The sequence below is a fragment of the Gorilla gorilla genome, chromosome 7 (genome assembly GCF_029281585.2).
Source record: "Gorilla gorilla gorilla isolate KB3781 chromosome 7, NHGRI_mGorGor1-v2.1_pri, whole genome shotgun sequence".
NCBI lineage: Eukaryota > Metazoa > Chordata > Mammalia > Primates > Hominidae > Gorilla > Gorilla gorilla.
Window position 1 is genome coordinate 138,828,950 of NC_073231.2, and position 15,525 is coordinate 138,844,474.

The following is a 15,525-nucleotide window of genomic DNA, read 5'->3' on the forward strand; positions in this document are numbered from 1 at the left end:
AATGAGGAGATCCAAGACTATAGCACAGCAGAAGAAAAGCACAGTTCCTGTGTCCTGCTGGTAGGACCTCAACTGAGTTCTGCACTGTGACCTGGGGCTACCTCTGTAACCTTGGGGGTGCCTCTGTAACCTTGAATGATGCCTCTATAACCTTAGGTGGTATCTCTATGGTCTGGGGGAGTATCCTGTGGTCTTTCCTCCAGTGCCTCAGTGTCCCCATCTGTTATGAAGATCAATGCGAGTTAACATAAGTAACTGAAATTACATTGTAAATCGATATTGTTTTCACTTCTGATTGTTTGTTGTGTTTGGTGAGTGGGTGAGAGTAGGGGGCACACAGGACCACCCTGTAAAAGTGGAGGGTTGCAATGCAGCTGGAGTGACTGACCCTGCCAACCACAGGTCTACCTGGTACCCTGGAGGACCATAGGTGGTGAGTGCCGTGACCAGATGCAGATGTTAGAACGGTTATCCCAGCAGCAGCATGAGAATGGCCTGAGTGGGCTGAGACTCGTGATCAGGAGGCCCTTGTTTGGAGCCTGCATGGTAACTGCAGTGAAATTGATGAGGCCAGAACCAGGTGGAAAAGAAAAGACAGTTTCTAGAGGGGATGAGCATGTAGACTCCACTGGGAGGAGGTGATAAGGATGATAGGATTTCTGGTTTGGACAATGGAGTGAGTGGTGGAAACATTCCCTGAGGAAAGAAAGAACATGGTGTACGAGTGAAAAGGAGCACTGGGGGACAGTAACGGCTTCATTTTGGGACTTGCTAAGCTCGTGAAACCTTGAAACACTGATGTTTATAGATGTTGCTGCAATTCAGCAGCAAGTTTCCCACGAAAACTGAGGCCCAGCCCATGGCACCGCAGGCACACTGCGCAGGAGGTGAGAGGCTGTGGAGGCCCTCCTGGGCAGGAAGCAAGCTTCCCTGGGACAGGGGGACAGGGGGACAGGGGGACAGTGGGGCGAGGGGAGGAGGGGTCAGGTGGAAGTCAGGAGTCAGATGTTTGGTGGGGACATAACTGGCAGTAGTTTGGGCTCCTGTGCCCCTTAAAGAACACCCCTGGTACTTCCATCCAGGCTGAGAGCCCCATCATTTTGAAAAAACAGTGTCCAGACTGCATCAGGAACCAAGTAGCTTGACCCAGAGATGGTGAAGGTGGCTGTGTTTGCTGAGCATTTCCCCTGGGCAGCAGCTCACATCTAGTAACTCATTCATTTGTGGTTACAACCCTAGGAGAGACAGTCACTTAATATAACCATTTTATAGATGAGGAAACTGAGGCTCAGCGAAGGGGAGTGGCTTGCCCAAAGTCACACAGTGTAGTCTGGCTGCTTTACTGTGTCCCATTTTTGACATACACTCATAGCCAATTGTTAGTGTCAGCTGCTGGGTGTGTTCAACTCTTCTCTGGTTTCTGGCAATATAAGGGGACCCTGATGTTATTCTCTAACCAGCGTTGGCTCCCCGGGAGGTGTGCAGAGGGCTGTGTGGTCTCGCACCACTAGGGAGCATGCCAGTGAGCATGGAGGGCATCCCTTCTTACCAGGCAGGACAGTCACTGTGTAGGAGCCAACCTGTCCGGCTTTCCTCTTGGCTCACCTCTCCCTCCTACTCCATCTTCTCCCTGCTCTGGAGGAAAAGGAGTCCTTTCCTCAGGCCTGGATCCAAGGGCCTCAGAGCAAAGGTGCTGATGGATTAATTTACCCCACAAAGGCAATGGTCCATGTGTCATCTACTGAGAGACATTATGCTTATTAGAGATCATGAACAAGGGCAATGCGTAACACAGAGATCTTTAAGATTAGAGTTTCTCAGAGTAGTTAAGGGACTTGCCTGAGGACACACAGTGTCAGGCTGAGTGAGGTTTAGAACTCAGAACTGTTTCTTCACTAGCCTAAGCTGTGTCTCCAGCAATCATGGCCAAAACAAAAACAAAACCAAAAAGGATATCTTAGAGAACACAGTCATTTTCAAACTTGGATGTGTGTCAGAATCACCAGGAAAGTTAATAGACTACAGAGGCCCCAGCTCTTTGAAGTGAGAACTGAGCCTGGACTTTGGAATTCTTGTCACATTTCTCAAGAGAATCTGATGCTCACCCAAGTTTGAGAACTACAATGGACGGTAAGAATCATCTTAAATGTTTTGGTTTCTTAGACTGTTTTTCCAGGCTGCCACCATTGGCTGTCAGGTACAGTCCTGGAGTATCAGAGGAGGCCCGTAAACAGTTGTTGAATGAATACATGATTGAAAGAACAAATATACACAGCTGACTTAGTTAATACCGCAGGTTTCTAATCTACAGCCTCGTGGAGGCATATCCTTGCTAGACCGGAATATAGTTTTGGTCCTGTTTTCAAAGTAACCACACAACAAAGAGCCTATTAATATTATGAATAGTCAGTTTTATTTTGATATTAATAGAAAAGCCAGTAGACTTAAACAGGAAAAAATAGGCAAATAATTTAAAAGACGAGATGTTAATTTTTTAGTTATAGGTTTTTTGAATCACGATTTCAGTTTTGAATTTTTTAATGTGATTTGGCCAGTGGTTTTAAAATGTGTATTAGAATGGGCCATAATATGTAGTCAGTTGGAATCTCAGAAAACCTGGCATGTTTTAAGATTTCACAATTTTATTTTGGCCATTTTCATGTTAATTTTTTTTTAGTAAACTCCTGTCACCCAGGGAGATATTTGTTGAAGTGTTGACTGGAGGTTGGCTGTCTGGTATTTTGTTGTTTTAGTTTGGGATGATTTATTTTTTATTGCAAGAATTTAGTAAAGCAGGCAGAATTCAAAAGACAGAGCCTTTTTAATTTAGGCCTTTAAAATTATGGACTTTATTTTTATGCTAAGTCTGAAATGTCATGGGACTGGAGTGGAGCTGGAAGGAGGAGTAAGACCGGGAGAAGGGGGAGGAGAGGCGGGGACGGAAGAAAACACAAGAGTTGACTTTGTAAGTTTTTTTTATGTGTTTTTAAATTTTTTTTAAGTTTATGGAGTCCTTTTGTTTCCATTGAGTGTGTAGATCAATTAGTTTGGGGATTTTTTACAAGGCTTTTTTTTGTGCCCATTAAAGTCTTTAATTTTTCTTGGGCCAGATATTGTTACACAGACCAAAAATATAGCCAGCCAGATAAACAAAAACTAGAATTAGACCAGACTGAGTATTTTAGTGGAGGTAGGTTTTTAGTATTAGCTTCATTTTTGGAGAACTCAAGTCTAAATTATATTTGGGACTTGACCCTGATCAGGATTTGTTTTAGGATGGAACTCGAACTTATAATTTTAGACAAGGATAGAACTTTAATTTATAATTTTGGACTATAAAAATAGGACTTGAATTTATAATTTTATGATGAGATTAAAGACAATTAAAGGCATAGGCATATATTAATGAGGTATTTATTAGAAATATGTCTAATTTAGTTCTTTTTTTTTTTTTTTTAAGGAAAGTAGTGTCAAGGGAGCCTGGAGTGTTGAGGCAGAGAACTAGGAATCTTCTAGTCAAATCTTTAGACAAACCAGTCTAGGTGGCCACTCAGGGTCAGTAAAGGGGACCCATACCCCACTAAAAAGATAGAGTATCTTGAACCAGTTTTGTCTTACCCATGTCTGTGAGTTTCATTGATGGTGATTTTAGTAAGTTGTCCTGTTAGAAAATATAAACACATAAGTAAATAGCTTTTCTCTATGTCAACAATAACCATTTTGAAAATATAATGGAATAATATCATATTCTATTCTTAATGGCATCTAATATTAAGTTTAATATTAAATAACATTCAAATCAAAAAATTTCTCTCAAATTAATGTTTAACTTTGAGATCATTCCAAGTAACCCAATGAAGCTTTCTTGAACCTTGAAATGGTAAATTTTATCCAAAAGAATGAATAGCCAAGGAGATATTTTACAAAACAAAATAATGTGGAGAAACTTTTACTATTTGATGATAAAATACAGAGTGACTATGGTTTAAGCAGGATGGAGGCAGAGCCAGGATTTGCAAAGACATTCATGGAAAAGAAGAAACACCCACCAAAACAAATTCACTTACAGATAAGTACTCACGATGTGATAAGCATGCATTTTGAATTAAAGGAGAGATTATATTTTAAAATAAATGACACTAGCATTGCAATCTATGAACTAAAAATAGAAAAATGAAAAGAAAAACAAAATAAAAATTAATTAATAAACCATAGACTCTACTTTTCAGGAAAAGACTCACACTTTGGGTGAGCTTGGAAGCTGCTACCACCTCATTCATCTGGAGGGGAAGTCTGTGATGTACTAACTCTGGGTTCTGTACCTGCAAGAGCTGGCTCCAGCCCTAGCTAGCACTACCACTTAATTAGCCATGCTAACACTGGCTAAGCCGATTGGCTAAGCAAAACGGTGTATTACTGGATCGTCTGTTTCCTTGTCTGTAAACTTGGACAGTGACAGTACCCACCTCATTAGTTATCATGAATACTAAATGCAGCAGTGTTGCAAGTTCCTAGCAAATAGTAAACTCTCACAAAATGCTGCCAAGAGCCCCAACTTTCCTGCTTCATCATCCTTCTGCCTCCACAAAGAGTTTGTTCTCAGAATTTTCATGAGATACTTGTGGACCTCCCAGATGTTGGATTCTGCACAAAAGCAGTGACTCATCCAGGGGTTCATGCAGGCCAGGGGACAGTGGCAGGTGGAGGGAATGGCAGGACTTGGCTCCAGGCCCTGGAATGGTGACAGATGAACTGGTTTTCACTTGGAGATGAAATTCACTCTTTAATTATAGTGCTTTCTCCCAGACATCAACCTAAACATAGAGTATGGCCAAGGCTTCCATTTTAAGACCATAACTGGTGAGTCTAGCCCTAAAACCCTTTCATAGAACTTCTCTAAAATTGCAGTGTTCTCACCCTCTAAAAATATGCAGCTCAGTTTGGTCATGTTGCAAAAATGCCCCTTATATTGACCATGAAAATAGCAACATGTGGAGGATGTTTAAGAAAATGAAAACCCAGCATCTCTTGCAGTCAACCCAGGTCCCAAGTTCAGGAAGACACATCTCCTGAGTCTTAGGATGGCACCCACTGCTCCAGGACAGAGTATGGAGGTTTACCTTCCTCTTGCTGGGAGTGGGTGAAACATTATGTTATTTGGCAACTTCTCTGGATGAATCTTTTCTCTCTCTTATTTTTTCTTTCTTTTTTTAATGTAAAAAAGTATAGACATGTCATAGACTGAATGTTTGCATCCTCCTCAAATTTATATGTTGAAACCCTAACCTCCAATGGGATGTTATTAAAAGGTGGGGCCTTTGGGCACTGATCAGGGTGCAGAGCCTCATGATGGGGTCGGTGCCCTTCTAAAAGAGGCAACAGAGGGCTCGCTTGGTCTTTCTGTCTCTGCTATGTGATGATACAGCAAGAAGACAGCTATCCATCAAGCAGAAAGAGGGCACCACCAAGAACCCAATCATGTTGGCCCCCCGCTTTCAAACTTCCAGCCTCCAGAACTGTGAGAAATAAATGTTTGTTGTTTAAGCCACGCAGCCTATGGTATTCTGTTATAGCAGCTTGAGCAACCAAAACGTGGCAATAGATTGTTTTGCTGCTTTATTTACCAGTCTAATTTTAGTGAACTCTCCACCAGTGTGCTGGTTGTCAAAGACAGGTTTAAGATAAAAAGTATAAACTTCCCTGTATAGCTAAGAACAGGGTGTTATCAAAGGCAAAGACCCTTTCATACCTGGGGATAATGTTCTGGAAAAGGTGCTCAGCTGCATAGGAAACTCAGACGGGATAGAAGGAGCATTGACTTAGAGCCAAGACATCTGATTCTCTTCTGGCCTAGTTATTTTCCAGCTCCATGTTCTGAAAAATGTCATATAACTTCTCTGAGTTTCTGACTCCTCCTCTGTGAAAGAGGCACTAGAGCCCCTACCCAACCCCTCATTTGGGTGCTGTCGGGATCAAACATGATGATGAAGTGAATATGGTTTGTAAACTTCAAAGTGCTATGCTTGTGATCACCATAGTGTTCGCTAACACAAGGTAAATGCTACCAAATATTTATTAAAGGACACACTACTGTGGTCTTCTGGGAAAAGAAGCAAGAAAACAAGAAAGAAGAAAACACAAAAGCAAGCAAGAAGGTGTGTGTATGTTACAGAGAGACAGAGATTTTCTTTATTAATGATCACTGATGCCCCACTGAACATCTCTCCAGGAGTGTTCTGGAATCAGCTCTCCCGAATGATCATGGAAGCCTATCTTGAGAGGCAGCCTTTGAAGCTCTTCAGTGTTATTTGTGGAAAGTATGATACATCCATTGACCTAGACTCACAGTCCTTTGTCTCAGCGGAAACTTAAGTGGAAACTCAGGATCACGCTCACTTCGTCTGGCTCTAGGCACGGCCCTTGCACCAGATGGGACGAGCTCACCTCCTCACCTCTGCCCAAGCCGTCTCTGTGGCTGCTACACCTGTGCTTCCCTCCCTCATGCTGAGACAGCCACGTCCTACGTACAGGACTAGGGAGGCAGCACCAGAGAGCAGTTGAAGGGCACAAGCTTCACTACATACAAAGGCCAGTTCCAATCCTGTTCCACCGAGCAGGAACAGTGCCCTCACAGGCCGGTCATTTTAACCTCTTGTGTCTTATTTCCTTCATATATAAAGGAAGATGTCTTAGCTGGGGTTTTCCGAGAAGCAGACTCTCAGATGGAGATTTGCATGCAAGAAGCTTGGTGCAGAGCGTGCTTGGGATATAGAAGGAAGTGAGGGGCAGGATTGGCCAGAGGAAGAAGAACTTTGATGCAAATCAAATGATGGCCCCACTGATCTTCCAGTGAGCTCTGAAGCTAGGCTGGCCATTCAGATTTGTTCCATCTTGAGGCTGGGGGTACGAACATTTATCTACCCCCATGGACAGTGTTGGGATGCAGGCTGTCCATGGGGAAGGGGAGACAGTTCTCTTAGATCAAAGGCAATTCCTGGAGAGAGACTCAGTTGGGAGCTGCCAGCCATCAGCTTAACCACAGTTGGGGAAATGAGAGCCTTGGTCCTGCAGGGGGGTCTCAGTCCTGCAGGGGGTCTAAATGGCACCCCACAGTGTCCCTTACAGAAAACAACTGATAGCAACTGATGTAGTGTCTGTAAAGACCTGAGCATAGTACCACATGATTAACCTGATATGTCTGTTAGTATCATTATTACCTCATATTATTTTAACTGTTGCCTTGTAACAATTATATCATGATGTTTTTCTTTTCTTCTCAACTTCTCTCTCATTCTGCTATGAGCTGCTTAATAGAAACAGCCATGCTTTCTGTTTGTTTCGTTCTGTTTTCAACCTTTGTATTCCTAGGCTTGAGCACAGAGACTGGCTCATAAATAATTCAATAAATACTTGTAGAATGGAAAGACAGATCAAGCTATAAGATTGCACAGGAATGGAGACCAAGAGGAGGATGCCCCTGAGGCTGCCTTTGGGGATGTTGGGTAATACACGGCTGTCTTTGTTACTCACCAGGTGACAACTGCATGTGACTGTCCGTTGCCTTCTCTCCTAGTGTCTCTGGACTCATGGCAGTCCCTGGCCCTCTCTTCAGTGGTTGTTGATCCATCCATTAGGCACTTTGATGTTGCCCATGTCAGCACTGCTGCCACCAGCAATTTCTCTGCTGTCCGAGACCTCTGTTTGTCGGGTAAGGGGAGTTTCCAACCCCCATGTTGGGTGGGACATAAACCTCACACAAGTGCTGCTCAAGATTCTCAACTTAGAAAAACACGTGAGACACTGTGATAACCTAGGATGCTTGGAAGTAAGGGATTAACCTGGGGAAGAAGACCTGGGTGAAGTCTCCTCATTACCCCACAGGGCAGCCAAGGTGTCCAAGGGAATATGCCAGCCAGAAGATGAGGGACATAAACCCAGGTCAGAGGAAGATCAGAAGAATGATCTAGTGGGTTAGTCTGAGGCAGGAAAGATGCACATGCATGGCAGCTCTGGCAGCTGACCTCAGTTAGCAGGTGGGCTGTTGTGGTGAGGAGGAAGTACACTTGTCTGGCCAGTGGGATACACCTAAGAGCTATTGTTTTGGTAAAACTCAAATTTTGGGAGACATTTTTCAATGCAGTTGAATAACTTTTTAATAAGCAAAGCTGCCCACAGATGCATAATTCTTTTAGAGAGTTTTTGGTCATTGTTGGTATTTAAACAAAAGCTAGATAACCACTTGATGGGAATGTTCTACAAAAAATTTTAGCTTCTGAAAGAGGCAGACATCAGATAACATTTATACCCTTGCCAAGATTCTAACCCCCCCTGAGGTTCTATGAATTCCATGAATCTCCTTCTCTGCAAGGTTGGATAACAATATGCACAAATCTATGCATATCTTGCAGATTGGACCACCATATACAGATATGCAGGTTATGTACTGCACACCTCTGGGTGGTACCATTCACAGAAATTGAGCTATAAATAGGGCTCTTAGGCTGTCAACAACCTGATCGATAAAATGAAGCAGCACTTTTTCAGAACCGTTCTTAGGACTGAATGTCATATAGTTTAAATTGTCTAGTGCAGAACTTGACATGCAAGGGAAAGGGCATGGTCCCTGGTGGAACACTGGGTATGGTGCCAGCTGAGGAGGCATTGAAGAACAGGAGAGGAAGACAGGGCTGAAGATAAAGGCTGGAGTATGGAGAGCCTTGTTTGAGGTAATCCTTAAGTGCATGGGGAGCCATGGAGATATATTAAGCAGGGAAATAACAAGAGCACATTTATAAATTAAATAAACAAAAAATACCTTAATGCTGCATGGAAAGTAGATTGATCAGAGGGTTGGGTTTCTCATTGCTACCATTTTATTTCCATCCCCTGGTACAGTGCCTAGGATTTATTGTAGTGCTCACATAAATGAGTGATTGCATGACTGATGGATGGATTCATGGATTCATGGATGCATGAGCAGATGAAAGGATAGATGGATGGAAGGGTGGATGAGTGGATGGGTGGATGGATGGATTGATGGATTCATGGATGCATGATTTGATGAAAGGGTAGATGGATGGAAGAGTAGATGAGTGGATGGTTGGATGGATGACTGGATGGATGCATGAGTGAAGTAACATCTCTGAGGCCCAAGCATCACTCTTCTCCCTGTTTTCTGCAGAATGTTCCCAACATGAGGCCTGTCTCATCACCACTCTGCAAACCCAACCTGGGGCTGTGAGATGTATGTTCTATGCTGATACTCAAAGCTGCACACATAGTCTGCAGGGTCAGGACTGCCGACTTCTGCTTCGTGAAGAGGCCACCCACATCTACCGGAAGCCAGGTAAGCCCAAGCCTATGCCTTTGCAGCCATCCTGGGAAACTGGGTCTGGGGAAGGGACTATTTAAACACTTGGTGAGTTGGAGGACAGTGGCTTTTGTTGGCCAAAGTTCTGGGCTAGGTGGCACTCACTTGAGGTAGACTGAAGGAAGGTAGAAAAAATTCCTACTTCTGTATCACTTTTATTCATTTATTCCTTTAAGTTATAGAAGCCATCTTGGTTTTGAAGCTTCTTAGTAAAATAATTCAAAAGCCCACTTTTTATTATGGTTTTGTAGTTTAGAGAGTTCTTTCACAGGCCTTATCTCATTTGGTCCTCACATTAATCCTGTGTGGTGGCAGGATAAGGGCTTTATCCCTGTCTTAGAAATCAGAAGGCTGTAGCCCAGAGAATTTAAGTTAATTCTGTGATTTCACACAGCTAATGATGATGGAGCTGGAACTTGGAGCCAGATACCTATCTCAAGATGCAATCCTCTCCCCCAAAGCCATGCAGCCTAACTATTGCATCATAAACACTTCGGAGACAGAAGCTGTTCCTGGCTGAGTTTAGTTTTAAAACACGTGTCAGATACTGTCTTGGTTCTGGGGCTCCAGGCAAGGCAAGAGGGAGTAGCCATAAATCCATCACTAAGTAAGACTGCTAAGAGCTGTAGAACAGGAAACAGGGACTGGGCATCTGGGGGAATCCCCTCCCCAACTAGACATGTTTATTGGATGAAATTGATGACTGTTGTTAGCTACCTCTGCCATCTTGTCTTCTAGAGCAAGGTTCTACAACCGTTCTTTTCTGTTAACACTAATCAGCTGCTATTGTAGCATGGGAGCAGCAATAAACAACATGTAAGTCAGTAGATGTGACTGTGTTCCAATAAAACTTTATTTACAAAACCAAGTAGCAGCAGATTTGGCCCCATGCTGTCCTAGAGCATTGACAGTCCTTTGGTTCTGTCTTGATTCCAGAGATATCTTCCTCTTCTGCCCCCTCCTCAGCCTTAGTCTTCAGACCACAAGAGTGTCTTCCAGACCTGAGAATGCTTTGATTGCTAGGTGATGAGCTGTTAGGCCCTCAATCGTAAGTCTTGCCCTCTCTTTATCTGGACATTTATATTATTTAGTCAGGCTATGTAGATTTTTTTTCTGAGACAGAGTCTCACTCTGTCACTCAGGCTGGAGTGCAGTTGCACAATCTCGGGTCACTGCAACCTCTGCCTCCCGGGTTCAAGCGATTCTCATGCCTTGCTGGGAATACAGGTGCATGCCATGATGCCCAGCTAATTTTTCTATTTTTAATAGAGATAGGGTTTTGCCATGCTGGCCAGGCTGGTCTTGAACTCCTGGCTTCAAGGGATCCACCTGTCTCGGCCTCCCAAAGTGCTGGGATTGTAGATTTTAATAGTATATTTCACAACAGTGTAGCCAATCTGTGTGGTAGTTCTGCTGAAAAATGACTTAACATTGAGGTTTGAGTTCTGTAAAACACAAATTAGACTGCTTCTCTATTATTTCAGTGTGACTAAAATTCAATGGGAAATGCTGACTTCCAAAAGATGTGTGCACATATGCATCTACAGGTGTCTCAACTTTCATACAGACATTATTTGTTTACAGCTAATACACATGGCCACAGATAATTTTCTTAACCCAGGTAGTCACGTGGCCTCTGTGGGTATTCTAGAAAGAATCTACCATTTCTGCAAAAGAATTTGAAAGAGATAACTTCACATCTAACATTTTCCCCGTGTTTGATCTCATTGAGTTGGGGATTCACTGGGCAGCCTCTGAAGGGAAGACTGAATACCACTGCCATGGGAAAGCAGGCCTGCATTCCCCCGAAATTCTTCAGCCTTTATATTTGTTCTGGCTTTGCTCCCGCCTTTGGATGTGCCATGTACACAAAATGTGGCTGTTTCCTGCATAGCAGAATGAGGTTCCAGCACTTCAGCAGCCACGGTCCTGAGTGCTTGCCTGAGACCCCTTGATTTATGATTGTGACAGGAAGTTTTGCAAGGAGGAACTATGGGGGTGACATCAGCCATGATTTGTGATTGAGGCCAGATTAAAAAACAGCAACTGTTCCTTTCCAGCCTGAGTTTCCATTTTGAGTTCTAACTCATATTCCAATGTCTTTGCAACAGAGAAGGCTTCATTTGCTCTTTTTCTCCTCTTTCTCTTTTTTTCTCTCCCTGTGTCCCCCCACCCCTGCCAATTCCTTCCTTTTTTCCTTCCACTCATTCATTCATTTACTTATGTGTTGGACTTCTGCCATTTTTCAGGCACTGAGCTTGGAACATTACAGGTGTTATTATTTATTCCTGTTGTAGGAGATGCTATTGTTCCCATTTCATAGGCAGAAAGACTGTAAAGTTTTTCCAATAACTAGCTGTTCCATAAGCATAAAACCCAGATCTACTTGACTCCTTAACCAATTCACCATGGTGACGCTCAGTGACCTGGAAGTCAAGGACAGACATGATACCCAGGCTTCTCAACCTCAGAACCCGCTGACATTTGGGGCTGGAGTATTCTTTGTTGTATATGTGTGGGAGCAGTGGTTGTCCTGCCTACTGTAGGATGTCTAACAACAGCCCTTGTCTCTCCCACCAGATGTCAGTGGCATCTCTCCCTGAACCCTGTGACAGCCAAAAATGTCTCCAGATGTGGCCAAATGTCCCCTGTGGGCAAAATTACTTCCAGTTGAGAACCTCTATATGATACAAAGCTCCTGCGGAGTAGATGGACTTCTGTCTGCAGGTCTATCTGCCTCCTCTCCCCACTGTCTTGTTTAGTCACCACTGCAATAGATACATATTTTTACAGAAGGATCTGCAGAGAAAGCAGAAAGGCTTTGTCTGTCAATCAGCCGAGAGTGGAGTTCAGCAGACCAAATCTACGTGTCAGAAATAAGAGATTTCTCACACACACTTGAAGTATCTCTCCATGAGTGTTTACCGCTTCCTTTGTGCAGGGCTTTGAGTCCTGTGTGGCATCAGACAGGCCTGTCTTAAGTTCCTGAAAACAGTACTTGGCACTGAGCCTGGGCCCAACAAAAGTTTACCAGATCAATCAATGAATGAAAGAAAATGTCATCGAGGAAACAAGATAGGGCTATAGAGAAACTGATGAATGTTGCTGGCGATTAGTGTTGCATGGAGCAGGGTGGGAGGCATGGCAGGCGGCACCAGTGTTGGCCTTGTGGACAAGGAGGGATTTGGACATGAAAAAATGGGCAGGAGGGCCTCACAAGCTGGGGCACCCAGGGCACCCTTGGCGCAGAGAGAGGCAAAGCTCTGAACTGGTCCCAACCCTTTTGTGCATGGGGTGTGATCAGAGCTGGGGTTGAGAAAGGTGTGGCTTTGAATCCTACATCACCCTATATCACCAGTGATCCTAGCAGGCCCTAGGCCTCCACCTCTACATCTCTTCCCTCACTAATGAAATGTAAATGTGGGCCTGCAACCCCTACACTGCAATTCCGAAACCCAAAAGTCCTAAAAGTCTTTTTTTTTTTTTTTTTTTTTGGTAAGTTTACAGCTAACTCATTTGGCAGCAAAATCTGACATGGGTGGCTGAAGAAATTCTATTCTTTACTCATCTCTCTCAGGATGAGTAACCCACACATATCACCACAGAAATGATGGCTGTGTTTAAAGGTGGGGCTGCACTCCAGACCTCCCCAGGGGATTGGGTGTTGTTTGCTGTTTGCTTCTCTGTTCTTTCAAAAGGCCCCAGGGTGCTGGTAAAGGGTCCTGGGCCTGGATCCATGTATAGAAGGGATTAGCATTGCATTCTGTGCATTTTGGTGCCTAATAAAGATCAGCTGTTTTTGCCATTTTTTTTGTTTGTTTACATTGAAAACCTGACTACATTTAAGCTGTAGGGGTCTGAATGAATGATTGACATTTTCAAGGTGCAAAAACCGTGATTTTTCTTTTGTTGAAAGCACATTCAGAATGCCAGTGGAGAGAGCACTCACTGAGGCCTCTCCCCTTCCTCACCCCTTTCTCTTCCCTTTCCCAACAGGAATCTCTCTGCTCAGCTATGAGGCATCTGTACCTTCTGTGCCCATTTCCACCCATGGCCGGCTGCTGGGCAGGTCCCAGGCCATCCAGGTGGGTACCTCATGGAAGCAAGTGGACCAGTTCCTTGGAGTTCCATATGCTGCCCCGCCCCTGGCAGAGAGGCGCTTCCAGGAACCAGAGCCCTTGAACTGGACAGGCTCCTGGGATGCCAGCAAGCCAAGGTATGGGTTGAGTGGAGCACATCTTGGTAAATGCTCAGAGAAATCTTCTCCATTCTAATCTATCCAAATGGGACTCAGTAGCAGAGCAGTGCATTTTGGATAAAGCAATGTGTGGAGGATGGAATATATTAGCTAAGGTATCATTAAGTGCTGTGACAGATAAACTCCTAAGTATCAGTGGCTTAACACTGTTTTGCTCATGTAAAGCCCATCAGGTGATGGAGGGGCCTGTATGCTCTGCTCCATGCAGTGATTCAGGGACGCAGGCTGATGGAGGCTCTGCCTTCTTCAGCATGAATCTTCCAAGGTCCCCTGGACATTGATCCAGGAAGAGAGGCTGTGAAATAATTGACAGGAGAGGTTCCCATAGAATAAGCCTGGAAGTGGGGCTCACACATCACTTGCACTGCTATTGCAGTGGCCAAGCTCAGCTTCCTGGCCATATCTGATCTTAATGAAGCTGGGAGACACAGCATTGAAGGGAAAGTAAATGTGCTAATGAAATTTTTCCCACTAGGAACAAAATTACAAGTTTTTTTTTTTTTAGAGCACCCATATCCTATCTTCTTTCCTCATCAAAAATTTCATTTTTTCCTCTTTTCCACGTGTATACCACTTTAAATAGCAAGCATATTGAAGAACAATATTGTGATTTTTTTCTAATTAAAGCATACTCAGAGTATCTGTGAAAACAGCACTTATTACTGCTGCTCTTCTCATTCCCAATTGAATCTCCTTCCCAACAGGTACCCCATGGCTCTATCCTCAGGCAGCTGCACCCTCCATACCCATTATCACCATGGCTGGCTGCTAAGCAGGTCCATGGGCCCATTACCAGATAGAGTGATGAGCTAGGAGGCTCTTAAAGTACTCCAGGAAAAGGATGATAAGGGCTTCAGCTAGTATGGTGGCAGTCGGAGTGGAAAGGCATGGATTTCCGTCTGCTCCACTGCTGGGAAACAAAAATAACAAATATGCGTGAATTAAAGTGCCTTACCATGTTAGGATGTACCCATTTGACAGATGAAATGACGGAGTCACATAGGTTTGAGTGGAGAGTAGTTGAGAGCTTGGGTCATTGTAGTCCAGAGCTAGTGAGGATTAGGTGATGAGCCAAGTCACCCATTGGGTAGATGACCATTGCGCTGCCATTAGACATAGTCACAGCTGTAGTCAGCTCTTATACTGGGAGTTGCTCAAACCAGCACTGTAGGACTCTGTACTGGTGTAGAAAGCAGGTAGGACACCCCCTCCAGAGGAGAGTCTGCACTCTTGGAGCAAAGAAGGGCCATGGTCCTGAGTGGCTTTCATTGTCTTCTTCTCTATCTCAAGCTGTTGCATCAGCAGACTTCTCTAAGTTGGTGCATTGTCTCTGGGGAATGTTCTTCCACAGGCCAGTGGCCAGAGAACGGTGGGCACTCTGTCATTCCCTCCATTCACTGAAGCTGAATCCTTCCACTCCCATTTCCTGAGGCTGCCTAATTTCTGCAGAGCTGGTGGGATGCCAGGATTTGGAATGGGGTAGTGGGCTCTGACCATGGTGGTGGGTGGGGAGGGGTGGTGATGGAGCATGTCTTGGAAGTCACCCAGTCTGTATCTGCAGGGCCAGCTGCTGGCAGCCAGGCACCAGAACATCCACGTCTCCTGGAGTCAGTGAAGATTGTTTGTATCTCAATGTGTTCATCCCTCAGAATGTGGTGAGTTCAAAAGCACTTGCTATGGTTGCCCTGAAGACTGTCCCATTAGAAATCCACTGTCCCCACTGTGGCCAGCACAGTTCAGTCTCCTCCTCTGTGGCCTGCTGAGCTGAGGTTAGGTGATTTGCCTAAGGACACTCAGTTAGTGAGTAATCTGTGGACTTGGTCGGTTGGTCCTCAGAGCTTGTGGCTAGAACCAGTGAGTGGTGACCATGAGCGTGTGCTTTTTCCATAGTGTCAGG

General features: G+C 44.3%; 1 protein-coding gene across 7 annotated transcripts in view; it reads left to right on the plus strand.

Moving 5' to 3' along the window:
* The window catches only part of LOC101148708 (thyroglobulin), a 218,394-nt gene that overhangs the window by 88,115 nt on the left and 114,754 nt on the right, over positions 1 to 15,525 (plus strand). For all 7 annotated transcript variants that reach the window (XM_063709519.1, XM_063709517.1, XM_063709516.1 and 4 more), the window contains 4 exons: positions 7,574 to 7,708; positions 9,182 to 9,346; positions 13,367 to 13,586; positions 15,190 to 15,283. In XM_063709519.1, the coding sequence (XP_063565589.1) occupies positions 7,574 to 7,708; positions 9,182 to 9,346; positions 13,367 to 13,586; positions 15,190 to 15,283 (614 nt within the window). The remainder of the gene's footprint in view (positions 1 to 7,573; positions 7,709 to 9,181; positions 9,347 to 13,366; positions 13,587 to 15,189; positions 15,284 to 15,525) is intronic.